Below are 25,825 nucleotides of genomic sequence, written 5' to 3'. Positions count from 1 at the left end.
ACTGGGATAAAAGTCTATCTGATGAATATAAATCAAACATAATTTTTAGGGGATTGAGGAAGACTCAGTTAAACTATAGATTTAAACAGTGATAAATTTTAAAGAATTTGTGTTGTCATAATAAACTTTAACTATCATTAAATAACATTAATAAAATACTGACAAACTGTTATTAGATTTGCTTTTACTAAATCAATATTTTAAGTGGTCTGAAGTTATCTTATTAATATTCATATTTAATTCTTAAAGTACTGAATAATCTTTTTCATAAATACATGTAAAAGCTTCCATTTAAAAACTAGGCCTTTAACCCAGATTCTATAGATTACCACAAATGTTAAATTTATCCAGGGTCCTAAATAATGATGCTTGTAGCTTAAACAGTATTCTGTCCCTAGCTCTAAAATTCCTACAACAAATACCTAGTTAAGAATCTGAAGTCCTTATAAGAAAACTGTAGACATCTATGAAAACCTTGATATTAAACAAAGATAGCAACCTAAATAGCATATCAATAACATGCCACCCTCTATAAAATGTAAAAATGAATACTGTATATAACTAATTTATATATTCATATATTTGCTCAAGAAATCCCTTCCTTGGAGTTTCAGCCTTGTGTCTACAAAAAATCCTGATGCTAAGAGTGCTTGCATTTGCAGATAGAAAGTTTACAAAGAAGTGTCTTTACCAGCTTTGAAACCTTCCATTCAAATATTCAGTGTAAATCTTCCATTCAAATATTCAGAGGTAAACCCAAAAGCTCATGTGTGTGACAATGCAACAATTACCCAATGTGAAATAATGAGATTATGAGAGGTAAGGCCTAATATGTGGATTACTTTACTGATATGAATAAACTGGGCAGTACAGCAACTATAGATGGGTAGGGTGTGGCTGGAAGAAGTAGGTCACTGGGGATGCCTTTTTGGTTTAGATTTTTGTCCCTGATGAGCAGAGCACTTGCTCACGCTCCCTCCACCCCTTCCTAATTGCTATGTCCAGAGCTGCTTTCCTCCTACATGCCCTTCCACCATGATGTCCTCCTCACCTCGGGCCCACAGCTATGGAGTCAACTGACTATGGACTAAAACTCTAAAACCATGAGCCAAAATAATCTTTTCCACCTCTACTTTGTTTTTATCAGGTTTTCTGATCACAGCAATGAAACTATTGACTAAAACAGATGACTTGGCACTACTGCTGCTACTTCTGGAATCACAGTATGATTCCATAGACCCTATCAATTGAATTTTAGGTTCTTGATTTAAAGATGAAGGAAAATAGTTCTAAGGGCTGGAATTAGTTTACTTCTCCCAAGGTTGTTATTAAAAGTCATCTTCTGCTTTACTATTCTCCCTCTTCTTTCCCTCCACAACCCTGTTTCCTTTATAACTCTCTTCAAAAGAAGTTATTCAAAGGCAAACAAAAACTATCAATTCCAATGCAGTAGTAAAATACACAATGAGATCTGAGTTGATTCTGGAATTCCACTGGAGGCTCAGCTGAGCTTCTGCCACATAAAGAATTCCAGATAACAATTCTTCCTAGCCTGGGGTGAGGCACTAGGTTCCATCCTCAGCACCACATAGAAATAAACAAATAAAATAAAGGCATGCTGTCCATTTACAACTACAATAAATAAATAATTAATTTGTTCTTAATCATTAATTAATCCTGTACTTACTGAAAAGATCTATAAAGTCATCTAGAGTTTGATTTCCAAGCACTACATCTCAGACTATAACATTTGGATCTGTCCCCAGAGGCTCATGGGTTGAAAACTTGGTCCTCAGCTGGTGATGCTATTAGGAGATGGTGGAAGCTTTATGGGGTGGGGCCTAGTTGGAGGAAGCAGGTCACTGGGAGCCTTTCCGGAAAGGGTATATCTTGTGCCCCTCCTTCTCTGCTTCCTGGTGGCCATGAAGTGAGCAGCTCTTCTCTACCATACCCTGCCTGCCATGATGTTCTGCCTCACTACAGACCCAAAAACAATGGAGTCAAGTGACTACGAACCAAAACCTCTGAAACCATGAAGTAAAATAAGCTTGTCCTCCTTTATCATTATTTCTCAGGTATTTTTTTCACATTAAGAGAAAAATAACACAAAGTTTAAATAGATATAAATCACCAGGAGATCCTGATAAAAAGCAGCTTCTAATCTAGTGGCCCTGGATAAGACCCGAAGTTCTAAGTTTATAATAGGTTTATACTTCTGTTCCTGGTCAGTGGTACTTAATAAAGCAATATCTAGTGTAGTGGACAAATATATGCTTGTTTATATGGTTACCAGTCTATAAGGAGAAAAATAGCTTGCTCCAGGACATAAATCAAATCACTAAGATAATTTTTCTTCCTAGTGAGTTTTTACCTATGAGGAAAACAAACAGTTCATTGATTTATATGCTGGCACAAGATCCTCTAAGTAGCAACCATAAATTTATATATAACTGATTTTTGACACATGTGCCAAATCAACTCACTGGGCAAAGAATGGTCTTCTCAAAAAGTGGTGCTTCAACAAGTGGTGCATATCATATGCAAAAGAATGATTCTGGATCCCTACTCATACCACTTATAAAAATCAACTCAAAATAGATCAACAGACTAAAAATTCCTCACAGAAAATGTCAATGATTCCTTGTGGTAAAGTTAGGCAATGGCGTTTTAGATATGACACCTAAATCATAAGGAGAAGGCAGAAAAACTGCACTTCATTAAAATTAACAACTTATGTGTTTCAAACAATTCTAAGAAAGTCAAAGACAAAACTTAGAATGGATGAAAGATTAAATCATACATCTGATAAGGATTTAGCATCCAGAGTATTTAAAGAATTGTTACAACTTAACCACAAAAAGACAACACCATGTAAAAATTGGCAAAGGATCCAAATCCACACCTTTCCAAAGAACATACACAAAAATGTCAAACACATGAAAAAATACTCAACACCATCAATCATTATAAGTGTAAATTAAAACTACAGTGAGGTATCACTTCACACCAACTAGGAGGAAGACTATAATCAAAAACATAACTAGGAAAAAAAATGTTGATAAGGATGTGGAGATTATAACCTTCAGATACTGATGGTAGAAATATAAAATGGTACAGCTGCCAAAACAATCTGGCAGTCCCTCAAAAAGTAGTTATGATATGACTTAGCAATTTCACTCCTATGTATATACTCATAAAAATGAGAACATTATGTTCACACAAAAATTCATACACAAATGTTCACGGCACCATTATGCAAAATAGCCAAAAAGTGAAAATAAATGTCCACCAACTGATGACCAGATAAATAAAACATTGTACATTTATACAGTGGAATACCACATAACTATAAAAAGGAATGAAGTACTGGCACATGTTACAACATGAATGAATTTTAAAAACATTATGGTAAGTAAAAGAAGTCTGATATATGAGGTTACATACTGAACGAGTCCATTTACATGAAATGCCCACAATATGCAACTGAGAGTAAATTAGCAGTTACCAGGGGCAGGAAAAGGGAATAAGGGGAGTCACTACTAATAAGTAAGGGGGTTCCTTTTGGAGTGATTAACAAAAGTGTTCTGCAATTAAATCTGAAGATTGCATAATCTTATGAATATACTAATAATCATTGAGCCATATGCTTTAAAGGGGTTAATTTTCATAGAATTTGAATTTTATCTCTCTTTTTACTTATTTTTTGGTTCTGAAGATTGAACCCTGGAGCCCTTTACCACTGAGCTACAACCCCAGTTCTTTTTATTTATTTATTTTAATATTTACTTTTTAGTTTTAAATGGACACAATATCTTTATTTTATTTATGTGGTGCTGAGGATCAAACTCAGTGCCTCAAGCATGCTAGGCAAGCACTCTACCACTGAGCCACAACCCCCGACCGTTATCTTTATTTTGAGAAAGGATCTCCTTAAGTTGCTGAGGCTGGACTCAAACTTGCTATCCTCTTGTCTCAGCTTCCAGAGTTGCTGGGATTATAGGTGTACACCACTGCACTCAGCTTAGCTCAATAAATAGCATGGCAAGCTGAGAATAAATAAATTTTTTAAAAGGTAAACACACAGGGGAAATAAACAAAAGAAAAAAATATTGTGAGTACAACTGATCTAGAGCAATGGGGCAGCCCATATGTGAATCCACAATATATACTTTGATAAGTAGTTTTCTTGGAATAATGCCATTTCCTTAGGCCTCCCATCCACACAGTCCTCACCACAGGACAAGTCTTCCTCATATCCAGCAGAACCTCTACCTCCTGATCTTATAAATCAGTACTCTCTAGAGCAAAATTATTGAGTCTATTTTTCACTTCATAAATAGGTGAAATAGTATTATTTAGACTGTCATCTCATCTCTATGTTGAACATTCTCATTTTCTTTGACATGATTTTTAAGATCATTTTGGCTGCTCCCACCTTTATGTTCTTTGCTTTGCTATAATTTCTTTTATAAGAATAGCTCCAGGAGGTGCTGAGGATATAGCTCAGTTGGTAGAGTGCTTGCCTCATATGCACAGGCCACTGAGTTCAATCCCCAGCACTATCGGGGGTGGGGAGAAGAATGATTCCAGGCAATAAATGCAATACTCCAGGCCTGGTCTGAGTCATGCAGAGTAAACCAGCACTACTACCTCCTATAATTCTATTAATGTAGCTAAAATTACATTCTTCTTTTCTTTTGGGAACCACATCACACTATACATTCAAATTGAGTTAAACGACCACTTAATACCTAAGTCTTTTTCCATTCATGCTGTGTTTAATCTCTGCCTCCCCTGAACAATGCTTGTAAAGTTGATTAAAATAAAAATCTAAGTATATGACCTCACCTTGTTATTTCATCTCATTATTATCAGTCCACTGCTCCAATTTGTAAGGATCACTTTATCACTCAAGGTAGGTGTTATCTTCCAACCTTATATTAGGTACATAATTGATAAGTATGTCTTTTATTTCTTTAACCAAATTATTCATCACATGTAAAAATAACAAAATTAATGGAAAGGTACTGTGCTTTTTTCTTAGAAAGTTTCCTCCAGATCAATATTAAACCATTAATCGAAATTCCCATGACCAGTAGCTTTTATACCTAACTGTATTAGTGGCCGGTATAGATGTTCCATCTTGCTCACAGAACTCTGGTGAATGTCCCTTTCAACAACTGGCCAAAAGCCACAGCAATGGGATTGACTATATCTCCCTAAGCTCCCTAACCCAAAACTTCCTCAAAAGAAGGCAACACAGATGTGACATGGCTGCATTTACTGATCCTAAAGGTTCTCTGGATCCCTGTTTACTCATCCAAGTGACTACAATACAGATTAAAATTCAATTTTGATCAATGGGTACTATATTAACATTCAAATAGTACAAAGTATTAGACAACTATCTCCTATTTCCTACTCCTGTCTCCATCCCTGAGAGGGAATCATTTTCATTCTCTCCCTACCCTCATCCTTCCAATGTTTTCTTTTTTTCAGGCAAATTTGAACAATATGTATCAAGTAAACACACACAACACAACTTTCTTACACTAAAGATAGCATCAAAGCATCTTTTAAAGGGATCTTGTTTCATATCAATCCTGAGCTCCTGGCTGCACAGAATCTACCCTCCTCCCGTTTGGAAATATGAAAACATGTGCCTGCCCTGAATTATCTGATTGCTTCTCTGTTAGAGGCAAGTCTTCAACAGTCACCAGTGTCAGCTCAGAGTCCTCATTATGAAACTCAATGAGGATGTAATCCATCTGGGCAGGAGATATAAACACAGTGCTTAACACATTCTGAGCTTTAGATCTTTCCTATCACTGTTTTTACCCCTTTAAGTTTGAAGATAATCAATCTTTTCCTTCAGGCAAATAGATCAAAAGTCACACCTCCAACAGTCCATCATAAGTCAGAATCCCTTTGGTTCTATCAGAGCATACATCCAGATGTATCAAAGGACACATTCAAGACTCTAGTAAATGGTAGACAGCATTTATCAGAATAAAATGTAAAACCACTCTGGTGAAACCACTGATGGTTCTCTTTGCATTTAGGTGCCATATGCCCTTCCTTACTCCACTGTAAGTACAGAGAGGAATCTGCTTTTTTGATTACTAAAACACAAGACTTAGCATATTAGAAAACATATTATACCTTTTAATTCCCTTCATAATTCTTAGAATTGCTAAGAAAGCAGGGCTAGAGATGTGGCATTGATCAGGGAGAAGTCTGACCCAAGAGAGGTTAAAATCACAGGGCTTCAAATTAAAATTTTTGGAAAACTGAAACACAACAAAACAAAAAAGCTATAGTAGCATGAATGTAATCACTTAAACGAATGGACCAATTCCTTAAACAGAAAATATGAGAACTCATTCAATATAAAACAAACAATCCAAAGAGTCTCATAACAATTAAGGAAACTAAACTTTTACTTTGAAACTCCCAATATAAAAATCTACAAGCCCCAATGGTTTCACTAGAGAATTCTACCAGATGCTTTAATGAAGAATCAACACCAATTCTATGCAATCTCTTCCAGAACACAGAAGAGAAGAAAACAGTCCCCAATTTATAGTATATAGTCATTATTATCCCAAAACCAAAACTAGGGGGGAAAAGTTTTTTAAAAAATACAAACCATTTTCTCTCATAAATATAGATGTAAACATTCCTATCCAATACAAGCAAAAGAGAGTGTAACAACAGATAAAAATATATACCATGACCAAATGGATTATTAGAGGGATACAACATTGGTTCAATGTTTGAAAGGTCAATCTGCTTTTCTTTAACATGCTAAAGATAAAAAAAAATCACATGATCACATCAATCAATGAAGAAAAAACATCTTAAAAAATTCAATACCTACTCATAATCCCAACTCTTAGAAAAATGGGAATACAGGGGAAATGTCCTCAAATTGAATCTTTTAAATGTACAAAATACTCAAGCTAACCTTACACTTAATAATAAAAGACTGTGTTCCTTCTAAAATTGGGAATAAATAAAGGATGTTCACCCGTCATTCTTATTCAACACAGTACAGCAAGTTCTAGTCAGGGCAACTAAGGCTAGAAAAGGAAACATGAGAGATACAAATCAAAAAGAATGATATAAAATCACTTGTAGAAAACCCTAAGGAATCCACAAAATGACAGAACCAGTAAGCAAGTATAGAAAAGTGTCAAGATATAAGATAAACATACAAAAGTTAATTTTTACCTATTGGCACTAAACACATGGGGCTGGGGTGGAGCTTAGTGGAGGTGCAATGCAGTATGCATGAGTGAGGCCCTGGTTTAATCGCCTGCACCATAAAAACACAATAACAATAATTTATAATCACCAAAACTAAACAACTTGATATGATTCTAAAAACATGTGTTAGACTTGTGCTCTTCTTTTTTTTTTTTGGTACTGAGAATTCAACCCAGGACCCCAAGAATACTAGGCAAGCCAAATGCCACTATACTCCCAGGTATATCCCCAGTCAAGACTTGTGTACTGAAAAACTACACAATGATAATGAAAGAAACCAAAGATATAAATAAATGAAGAGACTTACTATGTTCATTTATTGGAAGACTAAACATAGAAAAGACGTCAGGTTTTGCTAAACTGAAATGCAGGTTTAATGTAATTCCTATCAAAATTCCAGCAATACCTTTTATAGACATAAATATTCTGAATCAGATTGTTCTAAAATTTATACAAAAGGTGAAATGAACTAGAACAGGTAAAACAATATTGGGGGGAAATAAGAGAACTCAGTATGATTTCAAGACTTATACACTACAGTAATCAAGGTTGTGTGGTATTGGTAGAGAGATAAACAGCTCAAATGGAACAGAATAGAGAAGGGTCTAAAAATAGATGCTTTTAACTAAGTTGAGCTAATTTTTAATGAAAATAATAGAGGAAATATGACCTCTTCAACAAATGGTGCTAGAACAACCAGACATCCATAAGCAAAAATAAAAAAATTTAAAAATACCCTCAACCAAAATTTCACACCTTATATAAAAGTGAACTCAAAATAGATCATGGACTTAAATGTAAAATGTAAACTATAAAAGTTTTATTAAAAAAATAGGAGAAATTATCAGAATTGAGAGCTAGGCAAAGATTTCTTAGACTTGATACCAAAAGTATAATCCATAATCAAGAAGCTACTGGAGGACCAGCTCTACCAACATGAGAAAGTAAAGCAAAAGAGGAAAAAAAGAAGGCAAAGGGAATGCCTAGGAGATTTCAAGATGAGGTAGCCAGTTCTGACTCCATCAAGTCAGAAGACTGGGAGAGAAATCTTCAAATGATTAAAAACAGATATAATATTAAATATATCTAAATACTCAAAAAGTGATTTACATAACTTAGGAAGTTTTATTTTTACACTGTCAAAAGTAAAGAGAAAACTGAGATCAAAAGAGGAAAAATAAGATAATTATTAATTCTGGGAAAGGTTTGGTAATCATAGTCTACTAGAAGATTAAGCAGGAATAGTTTTCTTATATAATAATGTAAAAACTAATACTAATATACCAACATACTGCCAAAATTTACTGGTATTTTGAAAGAAAGGGGCATGAAAATAATGTATTTAGGGAGAGGGCTATATAGGGGATGAAAGAGAGCTAAATCTTTACTTCCCACAGGTGATAAAATGGAAGGAAAAGCAATAGTAGCATGTTATTCTAAAATACATCAAAAGACTCAACTATTATGGTTACCTCTGGAACCCTAAAATGTCCTATGAGGATTTTATAGGGACTACTTGATTGTTTTTTCTTTTCTAATCTCAGTGCTAAGATTGACTAATTGACTGTGTAAGCTTTTGAAAAATATAAACTGAACTAAAAACAAAACTCTAACAGCCAATGTATGACTGGGCCTGAACCTGAACCCATGTAAATTAATTCCTAATCAGGTCAGGTCCATTAATTTGTGGGTACTTGTGGGCCTGTGCTTCTTAGTTCCTCCTCTAGAATGCCTGGCCAGTATAGAGTAAGTCCTCAAACATGTTCCTAAATGATGGGAGAATGTGATTGCTTTTCTAATACAAGTAAATGATTGAGAAGAGCATCCTAAGCAGAAGAAAACAGCAAAGCAAAGAAAGTGGGTGAGCACTGAGCAAGCATACTGCAAGTAAGGGGAGGATGAGGAAGAAGGAGAATATAGGAATGGTAACTTGAAGCTGCACTGAAGGGAACTAGAAGGAAATTGGCACCTTGTAGATAGATCCACGTATCCACATGGTCTCGAGCCTCAGTGGGTGGGTGGCTTGGTCTGCAATGGTGGCAGTTCCTTCCCAAATAGTTTCAGCTTTGTAGAATCCAAAGTAGTGCCCAGCTATCTAAAATCCTGAGTTCTGTAAGTAGCCCAACTGCAGTCCAACTAGTTACTCTAAGCTGCCACTGGGCGAGTGAACCCACAAGGGGTGGACAAAGGCAAGCAAAGCCTGGTGGAATGTACACACTAACAGCCCCATGCAGTTTTTGAAACTCTTTACAAAAATATTAAGATTCAGGATACAAAGGAATCATCTCTGGGTGAACATATGCATCTGCTCTTACCATTATTTATATATTCACTTCTTCTAAAATTTATTAAGACATTTATTCTACGTCAAGCAGTGTGTGGGAGTATAAAGTTCCTGATTTTAAGTAATTACTTTCTGATAGCAGAATGACTTAAAACATAACAGGTTAAGGAATATAATTAGTATAAACAAAAGTATTGTGGAAAACAAAGGAAAAACAGACTACATATTTAAAGGGTTTTTTTATTAAGCACAATGTCAAACCAAGGTAAAAGAAAGAGACTACTCTAACCTACTCCTGCAGCCATCACTCTGCTTTGATCATCAACTCATGACCAATCAATCTTGTTTTCTTCCAAACCAACAGATTGTTTTCAAGACATCATATTATTTCATCCAGAAGCACATAGGGAAATAGACTTTTTCTCTAAACAGAATATTCATCTGAATCTCGAAAAGTTAGTATGCTTTTTTAAAACTGAGGAATTATTAATGATAAATTGCAGATCTTAATATATTCAGTTGAGTTCTAATATTTATATACCCCTGTGTGACTACTACCTAAACAACAGATTTGCATGACCTAGAAAATTTTCATATGCCACTTCCTGGTCAATTTTATTTCTAGCACCATAGATCAATTTGGACTGTTCTTGGACTTTCAAAAATGGAATCATATTTGTAAGGTTTCTACCTTACAAGCACTCCAGGTAGAAATAAATACATGTGCAAAATGTAAAGTTGTATAAGGATACATTCATGGAGTGTTGAGGAGCCCAGATTGGGGATTGCTAACTGATAAAAGGACAAGACTAGAAGAGGAGGCTCACTGGAAAGTCAGGGTTTCCGGGTTGTATGCCACAAATAATTTCTGGGAAACAGGTTTATTAAATAAGCTTTTCCCAGGGCCCCAAACTACTTCTCTGACCTAAAAATTGTTCAGTTCTCTAATATGCTCCTTTCTCCTCAAATTCCAGCTGAGATGACCAAGGCAGGAACAGGGTTCTGTATCTCCTGGCTCTTCACTCCCACTTGTCCAGAGGCCTCTGCCATCTCAGAAAAGGGAACACACCCCCGTGGCTTTCTTATAAGACGACACAGTCTCTACCCCCTATTTTAAGCCAGCAGTCCCAGGTCCAAGGGGCAGCCTTACCATTATCTGGATTTCCCTCTTGCACACCTGGAGATCATGCTCATTGTTGACAAACATGCGTTTCAAGGCACATTTCATCCCATTGCTTGTCCTCACCAGAAACACGATAGCAAATCCACCTGCGAGAGAAATACACATGTAAGCTCTTTTGAGTCATATTCAAAGAGCCATTCAGATGACTATTTGGCTGGAAGGTGGTACTGCTATCATTAATGGTACCAATGTCACCATCAGTCAGTTCTTAAGGTTGGCCTGGCCTAAAAGGGTATTTGCCATGAGGTATTAGATGCTTAGAACTCAAGAAATATTATCTGTGGGACTCAGGAGCAAGAAATGTTCCTAACATGTATCTAGGGATCAAGGAAGAAAAGTAATTATCTTTCAAAGAGCCTACAAATAACCGATGAGTACACAGAGGAAGAAAAAAGACCTAACTACATTCTAACCTCCATCCTAAGCTTTCTGATACTCTTTTAATTCTTACCACAATCCTGAGGCTAGATGTTATTTTTTCCTATGAAAACAAAGGCTCAAAGATATTTGATTCAAATCAAGATTTATTTTTTACATGTAAGTCCAGTACTCTTTCCCTCTCAGAAAGGCTAGAAAGTTATTTCAATAATTGCTATTAAAAAGAGTTGTTGGGCTGGGATTGTGGCTCAGTGGTAGAGCACTTGCATAGCATATGAGACACTGGGTTCAATTCTCATCACTACATATAAGCAAATAAATAAACAAAGGTCCATCAATAACTAATAAAGATATTTAAAAAAAGAGTTGTCAAGTGAGCTGAGCATAGTGGCACAAGCCATAATCCCAGCAACTCACAAGGCTGCAGCAAGAGAATCACGAGTCAGAGGCCAACCTCTGCAACTTAGTGAGACCCTGTCTCAAAATTAAAAATTAAAAAAGAGCTGGGGATGTAGCTCAGTGGTAGAGCACCCCTGGGTTCAATCCTCCATACTACTACTACTACTACTACTACTACTACTACTACTACTACTACTACACACACACACACACACACACACACACACACACACACACAAACAGCTGTTGATTTATTTCAAAAATTTCAATTTCTTCTCACTTTTCCTCACTCTATCCCTAATTCAAATCTAACAGTAGACCTTGAGGATTCCTTATGCCCTCCCTAATTTATGGGTAATTGAGTAGATCCAAGATACAGGTATAAGAATGATATTCTACATAGCAGACATTAGGACTCAAATTATTGGGAAGACTGTTTTAACATCTGCACTAACCCTTCTCTAAAAGACAGTTTCCGGTTCATTAACAGAAATTTATATAACTCTAAAAGAAATTTCCAAATGCTCTAAATTTCTTAGAGTGTAAAGTTCCACAAATTCTTAGAACTCCTAACCTCAACCTCACTCCCAAAGCACCATGAGGTGTTCTATGCCCTTATTAAGAGAATTATCTAGACAAGGTATGGCAAGACTAACAAAATCAAAGGCTTTGGAATGAGCAGCAGTTAAACTGAACACTGCATCCATTGGCCTGCTTGAATACCTTCATCATTTAGCTTGCATATGTTGTCCATTTACTCTTGGCAGCAAAAAAAATCACTAGGCTATTCTTTGTACAGAGCCAGTCACTAATTTGGTAGTGTGAACCCAGAGAAAACTCATCAGTATGGGAACTTGGCTGAGGTTATGTATTGAGGATGCAGCTCAGTGGAGCTGGGTGTTGGGGCTAGCAATCACCTGCAAATTTGTTGTAGATCAATAAATAGCTATTCTACAGAAATAAGTCTCAGGTGCCATTCTAATTCCTCTGAGGCTCAATGGCCCTTCAGTACCTGTCTATTAATGCCTATAGCATTTCCTATTTTATCTTTATAGTAATTACACTTTTTCAAATTAACTTGAATAGGATTCTATTCCTCACAACCAAAAAAGTCTTACTCAGAAGCACTGTTTTGTGTTTTCATAAAACACACACATAATTCTGTGAAAGAACGTTTTTAATGAAATTAGAGGTTCTAAATGTGCATTATGGTAGCAATCTACCAGAACCTGTACTTTTGTATACTTATTCAGATAAACATGAAATTTTATCATCCAGTCTTTAATTTTAAACACCATGTCTCTAATCCTGATATCTCAATACCACTTCCCATCTTCTTATCATACATTACTCATTATCAATCTTAATTCTAGAATTTTGAGTATTTGTTTATTATATGCAGTGCTGACAACAGAACCCAGTGCCTCACACATGCTAGGCAAGTGTTCTACCACTGAGCCATAACCTCAGCCCCCAAATTCCTAAATTCTAAGATGCATAATATTTATATTTAAATTTTAGGGTATCAGAATTTGTCTTGTAACTAAATATGTAATTTTAATGCAGCAGTATTTATCTTCTTTTTTTCTCCCCAAAATTATTAAAACCATGGATGTATATACTTTATTTTTTTTCTTTTCTACCAGTGATATTGGGGATTGGACCCAGGGCCTCATATGTACTCTATCACTGCATCCCCAGCCTTTTTTCATTTTGAGACAGGGTCTTGCTAAGGTGCCCTAGCTGGTCTCAAACTTATGACCCTACTGCCTCAGCCTGCCAAGTATCTAGGGTTACAGGTATGTCCCACTGTCCCCAGACCCTGATGCATATTAGAACTAGGGAAAGTGGTAGTATAAATTATAAAATTTCTACTTATATTCATAATTGTTTTGTACATAGTCCAAGTGGGTATTCACTTGACAGATACTTTGGATACTTTAAAATATCATACACTACACACTCTCTACTAGTAGTACTCTTGGATAGCATTAAGTTCAAGAATTTTGCTATATGGGTAGAGAAACCGAGTGAAGCTCAAGAGTCTCAATGCAAGCTATAGGCAGAACCTACAGCAGTATCAGTCCCCTGACTGTCCAAAAACCATATAGTTCACCTTTGGTAAAGAAAAAACATGTAATATCCTTTTAAGGAGACCTCTGACAATGCTGCAGAATAAAAAGTAGAAATGGTATTTCTTTATTGGACATGGTTAACCCCTTCATTTTACTGATAGCTAATGGAAATGACATAGACCATGTTCCATGAAGTTAAAGAGAACTTGCAAATTAACTCCAAAACGTACATATTAGTTCTTGCCTTTCTTGTCTGAAGAGCTGATGGGATATTCTCCCACCCAGTACCCATATATGACACATTTTAAAGGCATTTCAATGTGTGATGCCTGGAACCACTAAAGGACCTGTTTTTAGAAGGTAGATGATGCTGCAATTTGAGATAGTTGCCACCAGATGGGAGCAGTGCTGTAGCAGATGGGAACAGCATAGGTAGCAAGATGACCTTTCCAGCCAGAATGAGTGAAATGGGTCACCTACCACATAATCAGCAAGCACAACTTGTTGAGAAAAGACAGTCCAGAGTCTTGAAACCTATGACCATGATAAATATAAAAGCAAAGCAAAGAATTACTAATCCTAATATAGATGGAACCACATTATTAAGCATTTGTGCCTATAAAAGGGTAGTTTGTTTGTAAGTGAGAAGGATTTAAACCATGAGATCAAAATCAAAAGCTTAGTAGTATTTGTCACTCTTAAGATGTCAGTCACTTAACACCATGTAGTTGACCAAATAGAGGTGCAAACTATTTGCTTAGAAGATAGAGGGGAGACAACAGCATACAAGCTACTTCTTGGTCCAGGTTCACCACATGTATCAGGGTACTGACTCTCAGCCTGGATAGGATCCAAGCTACTATAGAAGAGGCTGCCAACAGAGATGACTGAATAGAGGTGCTTATTTCAGACCCAGCTGCATCCCAAGATCTTGATTAAACAGAAAAACCCAAAGCTGCACAGAGGATGGTTTAAGCAGAGGTAAGGAAATCTAACTGGCCTGTGCCAGTCTCTCTGCCTTTGGCATTCTGTGAAACACTATGATAACCTCATCCATGCATTTAATGAATCACAGAAAGAAAGGATCTGATCTACTAAGTGAAGCAAGGAGGATAATTTTGACACAGACACACTCTGCCTAGTAAATATGTAGGAATTTTTTTTTTTTTACTTACACAAAGAAATATACTTTCTACCATTTTCCCTGAAATATATAGCAGGCTTGGTCTAACTTTCCCTCCTTAATTTTTTACAGAAATGTAGAAGGATATTTACAATTCACTATGAGTTTAAACATTTTGTCTGTTTGGTTCCCCTCTGGATCATCATACCCTAGAATAATACCTAACAAACAGAGAGTATTCAATAATGAATTAACTTTCTTAATCGATACTACACAGAACAGAAAAGGCAACAGAGTGTAGTGGATACTATGGGAAACTAATGAGCATGACCCATACAAAGGGATAGCTACTATGAAACTCCAAATTGTTATCATGTAAGAATGTTGACTCAGTTTTGTCAGCAACATTAATTTCTAAGTAAAAGCTGGAAACCCAAAACTTTATGTGAAACCTCCAGACTTAAACACTGGCAACAAGTCATGTTTTAAATTAATGCTGGAAAGGCCAACACTGCAGAGGCTAAAACAAACAAACAAACAAAAAATGAGCAAACCATATATCTTAAAAGCTTTAAGATTCTGAGCTTCTTGGGATTTCTACCTCTGATCTAGTCTAACCCCTTCATTTTACTGACAAAGAAAGGAAATGACACAGCCCACATTCCACGAAGTTAAAAGATAACTTGCAAATAAACTCCAAAATATACATATTAGTTCATCACTGGTTATTATAGTTCTTGCGTTTCTTGACTCAAAAAGGAATAGCGCCTCCACTCATATGACTATTTTAAAAGCATTTCAAAATTAATTATTTCACTTATATTTTCACAATAACTGAACAAGGAAGGTAAGTGACCTATTGTCTCCATTTTTCCAATAAGAACAAGATGCAAAGAGCTAAGCTCTTTACACAAGAATACACAGAGCTAGTTGTTAGCAGAACTCGTACTAGAGTATTTATTCTTTTTAAGCTAACTTTATATCTGTTTTAAGTACAGTTTGAGTTTTCACAACTTTATAACCTCATAATTATCAGACAAGTGATCTATCATTGCCAATAGTTCTTCATGCCCCTCTGCAGATAATCTCCCATCCTCCCCCACCTCATCACATAACTTTCAGTTATTATGAAATAAACATTTGTACAGAAGTCTTTTTTTATGGACATAGGTAATCATTTGTCTTAAGTAAACTCCCAAGGATAGAACTGTTGGGTCATTCAGCAAGCGTTCATTCAGTTTTACAAAAAATTACCTAATAGTACTCTACCATGGCTGTACCATTTCACACTTCCAAGAGCCACATGATTGCTCCATATCTTTATCAACTCTTGGTATTATGGGTTTTTTTTTTTCATTTTAGCCATTCACCTTAGTGTGCATCGATATTTGTGATTTTAATTTGCTTTCCCTATAGATCCTTCATGATCTCTACAGATTCTAAACTCCTAGGATCAGCTGCTTTCTACAACTTTCCTGATAAAAGGCTTTAATAAGCATAGGACTGTGGAGACACCAGTGAAATTACTGAGATAATTCTACCTTTCAAACAAGCAAAGAAGACAGAATTGTCTTGTCCTCCACTGGGAGAAAAAGGTGAGCGAGAATTTAAAATACAATTATCAGTCCTACACAGGTGGGGACTGTACTGCATGGCCCTGTTTCAATCTTTGTAATACAGACCTGTGAAGTAAGCAGGCCATGTACTACAACCTCCATCTGGCTACCTGGGCTGTGTGTGGGGGAGATTGAGTCATCTCTAAAATCTCTGATTTGTGACATCAATAAGAGATCATAATCTTCAACTGAAACTTTTTAAAGATAAATTTTAAAAAAATAATTCAACATTGGCAAGAGGGCTTTGGAAGAAGTAAGCAGTACCTCTCTTGGCTCTTTATCAAGTACTGAATCACACTGGATGGTACCAGGCCCAGGCCTGGTTCTGAATGAAGAAGGACACCAGTGACTTCCACTTGGCAAAAGAAAGTGACGAATGGGGGAGGTAAGGTGAGCAGACAGAGAAGAAAGACACCAATATGATTATCTGAGTAGTGATGGGAAACAGCTGGGCAGACAATGAGAATGATTAGACCAGGAACAGGAGACAAAAAAGCCCATCAGGGTGCTGAGACAGGGTTTCTGGATTTGCTGCCAAAGAGGTTTTGCTGGATATTTTCAAATCAGGCCTAGATTCTAGGCACTAAAAACTGCCACCTACATATTTCCTGCAGGTAAAAGGAAAGCTCACTTCCTAATATAAGTCCTATCTACACTTCAAGAATGACACCCTCCTGTCTGAGACCCAGAGACACAAGCCGACAGAGCCAGAGGACACTCCCATCCAGGCCCATTTTCTGCTCTGTTTTCTACTTTCCTGGCCCTCAAACTGCTTACCTTTGAAAATAAGGTTAAGCTCAATGGAAGCTGCTTACTTAATGAATGCTTTTTTCTTAATTACCTGAGGAAGAAAAATGAACACAAAACAGTCTTCTGAAGCTTTTCTAAAGGATCAGATGGAAAACTCAATTAGAGTGGAAGTTACTCAGCTGATATACAGTAAAGGGCCATCCTGGACAAGCTACTGGGTCTCTTTGGCTTCCATTTTCTCATCTGCAGAAATGAAGACTGAATCAGCAGTGTTTCAACAGGATTCCTCCAAGCCCAGGAGTACAGATGGCTCCACAGCAGCTGCATGAGGAAAAACCGGCTCTGCTTAAGGGTCAGGCTCTAGACACAGCTTCCTTCTCAGCTTCAAACAAAGAAGCTCTGCTTTTATCTGTTTAATAGTAATTCTGGAAAAGATGCTAGGAAAAGAGGGGAACAAACTCTGTTTTAGAGAAGAAAAAAGAACCCCCCAAATATTCAGTGGTTCTGTGAAAGTATTTTATGAAGACAAGGAATTCACGTACAGCCCTCATTCATGGCCCACCATGGGCATAAATGCATCCAGGTGGCTTTTAGGGAGGGTTTTCTGTCACTTCATGCACAATGTAGTATTTCTTTGAAGGCCAACAGGTTAGCCTCAAATCCTGTTCCTGAGGCTGCTCTTATCTTACACCAACAGCTGAGAGATTCCTCACAGCATGTGGGAGAATTAAAAGACAGGCAAAGCACTGGCACTTAGGAGACCCTTCCTACCCAAAAGCCCATTTGTATCTGCCTGATGGCCTCACTTATAAAGTTCTAAATCTGAATAGCTTCTTGAGATCAAGCCACAAGCCCAGATTTCTAACAATCAAGATAGAAGGAAAACAACCCAAAGTGTACACAAAATGTACAAAGAGAGGCTGATGGCACACTCACTGACATGGTGATCTCAGGGAGAGGTAGGGACCGTGGTAAATCAAGAAGTGCATGCCCCCACTCCTGGGGCAGCCACTCAAGGCTAGATGATTGTTGTCATGGAGGCACATGAACTGAGGGATGCCAAGTCATTTGGGTTCCAAGAGAAGCTGAATTTTTAGGTGACATTTTTTGATCTGTAAATCCAAGTTACAGATTTAAAAAAAAAAAAAAAAAATCTCCTAAACTCTGTTTGGGTTAAGGAAAACCTATCCTCAGGCCAGGTCTGAACTAGATGACCTACTTCAATCTTTTCAGAGCCTGTATTACCATCACCACCAGAATAACAGGGAGACTGAAGCACAGAGAAAAGACTAAGTGGCCTCCCTAGCACTGCCATTTAGTAACAGAGCCTTCTCTATAGTGAGAACTTGGATGCCCTGTGTGCAGCATTTGTTGATGACCAAAAGCCTACCTATCCAGGATTTATTCACACTGATGGCAACTTTGGCAAAAGTTTCAGAAGAAACAATTTTCAAAACTCTAGGACAGATGGCAAGGAGCACAGCAAAGCTTTTACAGGAGAAAAGGTCAATCTGAAGCATGTGTCAACAATGACTTTTAGTGGGGTCTTAGAGTTTGTTTTTTTAACATCACTTGCCTCAAATTAAAAATCACCATGTGCCAGCTCCTTCTGGGGAACATGTCAAAGCAGCCCTTTCCCTAGGCAGAAAGAACACCCAGATGGGGGGTGACTTGAGGCACTCAGCTCCCTCTCTCCAGTAGGGCTGTGGGCACAAAATCAGAGCTTGGTGAATATTGGCAGTGGTACAGAATCATCAACAGAACCCAGTCAAGGCCACAGCCCAGGCTGGACACAGAGCAACTGGTTCTTCTTCTTCAGGACTGCAGCCACTGAGGAACATCTCCTCCAGCTCAGGGAGTCCACTTTAAGGGTTTAGCAAGCATTCCTCTCCCAACTGTCATTTTTCCCCACCTCATGAAAGGTACCTGCTTGCCCAGAACAAAATGGAAGAATTTTAAGAAATCAAATTAGTTCACACGTATCAGAGGCTTGTAAATTACTGAACCAGAAAACACTGAGCCTAAAGAGGGCCTTTCCCTGAGCTCCCTGACTACATCTTCACTGCTCTGTTGCCCTGGGGTTAGCTATGTGGCAAATGTAGAAAGAAGCAGTGAGACGCTGGTAGGGCCATGTTCATTGTTCACTGAAATCCACAGAACAGCTTCCCCAGGTCAAACTGAGCCATTTTCTGTTTTCCATACTGCAGCTATACAGATCTTCTGAAGACAGAAACTGAATACCACTCAGCTGGACGAAACTCCTCAGTGGCTTCTCACCCCTCCCATGCTGTCCATGGCCTGTGAGGCCTGAGGGGATGCAATCTCCCCAGCCTCCTTCCCACTCCACCAAGCCTTCCTCCGCTGACTGTTCCACCCACAAGCCTTCTTGCTTCTCATAGTTGCTGTGTCCAACCTGCCTAAGGAATCTCTGCCTGCACTTCTCTCTTTGCCTCTTTCACCCCACTCTTGGCCTGATCCTACAAATCATCCTTTAGGTTTCAGGTCAAATGCTATTTCTTGGCTAAACCTTCCCCGACTGCCCCTGACCCCCAGTCCCTTCTGATCTGATTGAGTCCCTGTTACGCACAACATTCTTTACTTTTCCTTCAGGACACAGCTTGAGTATAATGAAATACTTCTGTGGTAATTCCTGGTTTAATGCTTCCTTTCCCTGTACACTTAAACTGCACGAGGGCAGGGACGATGACTAATCCACCGTGGCATCTCTATCACCCACCACCACAGAGCCTGCTGCAACAGTAGAGACCCACGTGTTTTGTTACACAACTTGTTTGCCTAGTACTATAAAGGATGCCAAAACAAAACAACAAAGTGAGAATGATAACAACTAAAAACTCCACATGGTTCTACTCTTGCAGAAAGTTAGAATCCAGTATGACTTAAAAGGGCTATACATTGATAGAACACTGTCTCGGTAACAAAGTGGTCTGCACACTTCCACATCGAAAACCTGTGCAGACCAGCCAGGCACATCAAGAGCAGCATGAGGATTCACCTGAAACCTTCATCCTCAGGCAATATGCTCATGGTGCAGCTCTCTGTGCTGTCACAATAACAAACACTTGTCCTACACATGATTTCTTCTCTCAAAAACAACACTTGAGCTAGAAATGAAAACCCACTTCAATTGAGAAGGAAAAGAAATCTCACAGCCCCATGTTCAATCCCACACCTGAGTCACCTGAAGGAGTGAGGAGCTTCTCAGGAAGGAACTATGTTCACCTCCTGAGATACTTGCTGTAATCTTCTAGTAAGTACTGTGCCAACAGAGTAGCTGAGGTCTGCCAAGGGAACTGTGTCAGTGCTCAGATGCATCAGCCCCCATGCTGCAGACCCCCAAACTCTGGATCCAATCATTTCCACCACGATTTCTATTGTGTTACTGGTGCAGTCTCCAAAGGAGAAAAGGGGGTTCAGCAAAGAGAAAATTTTGACTAACATTCTCTCAGCTTCCAACAGTTAATTCCATAGTATTCCAGTCTAACTTCATGCTTCAAAGCTTACTTAGTTTTCTACTTATTGCTTCTGTACTAAGATCAGGTTAGAAGAGCACTGCATTCTGTTCCAGGAAGGGCACTTTTGTGTGCTGATCTCATTTTAGGATACATACTGGCATCAAAGGTGCATGATATAAAAGTCTTCAACTACTTGAGTTTCATTAGAACTGGTCTCCAGATACAAATACTTTATCCAGGTCATCCTATCCTGTCCCAGCTCTCCTAGCTGTGGGAGGAAATAAGCTCTCATTTCAAAAACGAGGCTAACATTGTCTCAGCTCCAAATGGTTAATTCCAGAGCATTCCAATTTCATTTCATGTTAAAGCCTTTCCTCTGAGGTTTAGGCGACATGACCATGCTGTCACTCTCATTCATCAGCCCCTAGGATAGGGTCCTTTACCCAGGAGAGGGCAACAGCTCACAATCTCCTCCCATCCTAGCTTACTCATCACTCAAGTGGATTTCACCACGTGTTGAACATTTTATGCCCAACCCAGAATCCATTCTTTCCACTCCATTCCTGCCCTCCTCTTTCTTACAAAAGAACTGAGTCCTAAGTTTCTGTGCCTCACACCTTTCTCTTCAAAAACTCCTATCTAATAATTCCTCTTAAAAGTGTTCACAAATGGGGCTGAGGTTGTAGCTCAGTGGTAGAGTGCTTGCCTAGCATGTGTGAGGCACTGGGTTCGAGTCTGAGCACTACATATAAATGAATAACAACATTCATTAACAACAATATAAAATTTTTTTAAAAAAACGTGTTCACAAGTCCACCCAAGCCAAAGTCTAAATTCCTTAATACAGCAGTGTATGAGAACCTTCATATTTTTTACCCATCTTATAAAATTTTTTGAATATACAATAAAGTCAAAAAGATAGAACTACAAATATCCATATGCCCATTCTCTATAGTCCACAACTTTTAGCATTGTGTTATACTTGCTTAATGGTCTATTTATCATCCATCTATCTAAACATCAACTCATCTCATTTTTGTTGAATTTCCAAGTCAGTGGGGACTCAATGCATTTCACTCTAAATACTTTAGCATATGTATTTTAGTGTTCAGGGTTTGTGATTGTTAATTTGGTATGTCAACTTTTTCTTCCTATTTGATGCTGGGGAGTAAATCCAGGGCCTTGCACAAGCTGAGCACACATTCTACCACTGACCTACAGCTCAGATCTCAGGTATCACCTTTACTGGTTTGAGGAATGCCTGCATGTATCTGTAGGAGTGTTAATGAAGAATATTGGTGTGTGGGTCAGTGAGTAGTAACTGATTGGGAAAGGCTTGCCCTAAATACCATCTAAAAGGCTGGGGAACCAAAGGCAGGGAAATAGTAGAAGATGGGGTATACTCATTCATTCTGGTGCTCTCACTCTTCCTGCTCTGGCAGATGTGTTTTCTGCTGCTATTGTTGTTGGATATCAAACTCCATGTTCTTTGGCCTTTGGACTCTGGCTTAACCAACAAACGGCCCTTGGGGTGCTCTCAGGTTTAGGCCTTAGAATAGGTGCTGCATCACTGGTCTCTAGTTCTGAGGCTTCTAGTTTCTTAGACTGAGGCTACTCTTGACTTCTCTGGCTCTCCAGCTTGCTGAAGATGGCCACTGTGGAACTTTCCAAGTTCTATGATCCTGTGAATCAATCTAATAAATCCCTTTATTATAAATATATATATTTCTTGGTTCTGTTAATCTAGAGAACCATGACTATGTAGGGTTCATGGTTCATATTGAAGGTAGGAAGTAAATTTACAGTAAAAGGTACAAATCTTCAGTATATTATTGGATAAATTTTGATAAATTCATACACACATGTAACTTAAACCTCCATCAAGTTATAAACCCTTTCTATCTCATTGAAATCCCTTGGACCCCTTTCCATACAATCTTTACATCCTACTAGAGGCAAATACTGTTTTTTCTTTTCATCTATTATTAGTTCTGCCTAATTTAGAATTTGCTTTTTTATGTAAGCTATTTTACTCATCATAATAGCTTATATTGTTAAATGTGTCCACAGTTTATTACTTTTTGTTGCAGATTAATATTCCATTATTTGAATAAACCCTTTCATCCTTTCTCTTACATATATGGTCACTGGGGTAATTTCATTGGGGCTATTGTAAGAAAGCTCTACACATTTTTAAAAAAGCCTTTCTCTATTGCATTTTAATTTTTTCATATTTCTTATATAAATAGTTGAGAGTAGAGATGGTATTCTTGTATAAATACCATTTTCTTAATTTTATAAGAAACTCCCAATCTTTTTCCATAATGGCTATACCATTTTATACTCCCACCAACAATGTATGACAATTTCAGAGGCTTTACAATTTGAATATTTCTCTCTCTTCACTCAACCCTATCTCCCAATATCCTTCCTGCCCATCCCCTTCTTCCCACACCACTAAGGTTTCACAACTCTAACCAGAACTTTCCTCCCTGCAGGTTTCACATGCTTTCCCCTCTATCTGGAACATCCTGTCCCTATTTTCTGCTCGATAAAAAGGACTTAAGACTGTTAAAATAATCTCTCTTATCTGAAGTCACCCTGGTTTTCATATTATCACCACAAATTTGGCCTGTACCTGTATATTGTTGAATAAACTCTTTCATCCTTTCTCTTACATATATGGTCATTGGGGTAATTTCATTGGGGCTATTGTAAAAAAAAAAGTTCATCTCTCCAATCCAAAGCAAATAGGGAACCACTCTGTCACCTTGGTTGAAATGTCACTTGTTATTTCCATACCAGTTTAAGGTCTCTGGATGCTGTAAACAAATCCATAAGAACATACTAGATTATTCTCTGGGTAGGACACTAGAAAAATGACTCACTGAAGAGAATAAAAATTCAAGAACTTTTTACTTCTTTTGGAATCTTTAAGACTTAGTACATGATAATTAACAGAAGTCTGATAAATTAATAACAAATAATGTGGTTTCCCTACTTAAATTTTCCTCTAGCTTTTGACCACTTACAAGATTGAATTACAACCTTAACATGACATACAAGGAAGATCACACTCTGGAACCCATGCTGAACTCCTGAAAGTGTCCTTAGATACCTCAGTGGTTTCTGCTTGTATTCTCAGTTGAAATGTCTGTCCCCTCTTTAGCCAGTAAGCTTGTAATTCTAAGTTCAAGTGTAGTCAAACCAGGATTTCTCTGGGAACTTTCACCCAAAAGAACACCTACCCCTTCCATGCCCACCCTGATTTTCTTACCCTAATTATATCTACCTGTTGCACACCAGTCTGACTCACATGAGCATTTTATTTTAATTCACTGTAGGAAACACATTGGTCTAGTTTACCATACTCTTCACTCCATGCTGAGATAATGATTAGATACATTATATCAAGTGACCCCTTTTCCCTGCCATAGCTAACTGAACCAGAGGGGAGAGCTAGCTCACATTCTCCCTTGAGAATCTGAAGTAATGAGCCAGGAATTATAATCAGATAGTTCTATACAAGCATGCAGACGAGATAGTTTTGGTCACAAGATGTCACAAATAATCAGAAAAGAGTGTTCTGCAAAAAAGGCAAGGGAATGAAGTAGACTCTTGGAAGAAGATGCAATCTGAAACTGAAGCTCCAAAGGAAGAGAGGCAGACAGACAAAAGAGCCACTTGATAAACTTCCCAAACCCTTAAGATCTAGTTTAGCTTCCTGCTGCTCAGTTCAAGGAGGTTTCCTGTATTTATTCAATAAATTCCTTCTTTGCTTAATCTAACTTGGATTAAATATCTGTTCTCCAACAATCCTAAAATACCTTGTGCCATCTCTGATATAATCCTGAGTTTCAATAATTTTAACAAGTACAGATTCCTTTAACAAATGTCCAGAACCTAAATGAGCATTAAAAATTGCACTTAAGGCTGAGAACATAGCTCAGTTGATAGAGTCCTTGCCTTGCACGCACAACACCCTGGGTTCAATCCCTAGCACCACAAAAAAAGAAAAAAAATGCACTTGATGAGCTATAAATTCTAAGTTAAAGACTAGATTTACACGGAGCGCAGTGGCCCATGCCTGTACTCCCAGCAGCTAAGGGGGCTGAGACAGGAGGGTCCTGAGTTCAAAGCCAGCCTCAGCAAAAGAGAGGCTCTAAGCAACTCAGTGAGACCCTGTCTCTAAATAAAACACATTAATGTCATAAACTTGCATTAATAATAATAATTAATCAGGAATAAAATGGTCAAAAATCTATTTGGAAAAGGACAGTCACAAGGGGTACATAGTTGCATTGGTCCCTTCCTTCCTTCCTTCCTCCCTCCCTCCCTCCCTTCCTTCCTTCCTTCCTTTCTTTCTTTCTTTCTTTCTTTCATGGATCAGGGTTAGGGAGATCCCCACCACTCATATTTCAAAATATGATTAGAGAGAATTTTGAATGTTGTCAACACAAATAAATAGCAAAGGTTCAAGTGGCAGATATCCCAATTGTTCTGATCTGGTGATCATCATTGCATACATATACTAAAATGTTACACTGTATCCCATAATTATGGCCAATTATGTCTCAGTTAAAAATAACTATATTTGGGGAAAAAAGATGTCACCACTCAGAGCACTCATCTGGGGATGTTGGGAAGATGGCTTTTACCTAGGATTATCAGAAAGTAATCATAGAGAAGAGTATTTAGCCTTCCAATGGAAGGATATCAGATGAAATGCAAGCTTAGTCATGGAGGCTTGTCAAGAGGATAAGACTCCAAGAAGGACTAGAGGCACACCAGTCCCAATTTGATTAACTAAATTATGTCACGGGAAAATTTCTGCCTTTGGTGTAAAACCAGGGCCAGGAATAATATGAGGGGAGTGAGATCCTTATCTTGAACACAAAGATAAATTCAACATTACTGATTTTTCCATTAATTTTGAGCTGCAGAATGGCTGGGCACAGCACTGTTAGTGATCCTGTCATTATTTTAAATTGTCATATTTTGTTAATCACATCTTTTTGCATTAATTTTTATTTTTTAAACACAAAAATATTCTTTCTCCTGACACTACTGATTTAAGGGGTTTCCTTAAATTCTGCACTTGAGGCAAATGGCTCATCCTAGTTTGGGCCCTGTGGTGAACCTGCTGTCTGCACAGTAGGGAAGTCTGCCCAGGCATCAGCCTCCACTGGTTCCTCCACCCTGCTCCACAGAAGCACTGAGAGGTCAAGCCACTCCTCAGGGGGGGAAAGAGAAACTTGATGAATATCTCCAA

At 37.8% G+C, this 25,825-nt stretch overlaps 1 protein-coding gene across 13 annotated transcripts in view; it reads right to left on the bottom strand.

Moving 5' to 3' along the window:
- Aak1 (AP2 associated kinase 1) overlaps positions 1 to 25,825 on the bottom strand; it is a 175,003-nt gene that overhangs the window by 84,878 nt on the left and 64,300 nt on the right. For 12 of the 13 annotated variants that reach the window (XM_078029067.1, XM_078029066.1, XM_078029069.1 and 9 more), the window contains exon 3: positions 10,704 to 10,822. In XM_078029067.1, coding sequence (XP_077885193.1) covers positions 10,704 to 10,822 — 119 coding nt within the window. Of the gene's footprint in view, positions 1 to 10,703; positions 10,823 to 14,068; positions 14,123 to 25,825 lie in introns of all 13 variants that reach the window. The other variant, XM_078029070.1, reaches the window with a different exon arrangement.

The sequence above is a fragment of the Ictidomys tridecemlineatus genome, chromosome 12 (genome assembly GCF_052094955.1).
Source record: "Ictidomys tridecemlineatus isolate mIctTri1 chromosome 12, mIctTri1.hap1, whole genome shotgun sequence".
NCBI classification, from domain to species: Eukaryota; Metazoa; Chordata; class Mammalia; order Rodentia; family Sciuridae; genus Ictidomys; species Ictidomys tridecemlineatus.
This window is presented reverse-complemented; position numbering and strand designations above follow the sequence as displayed.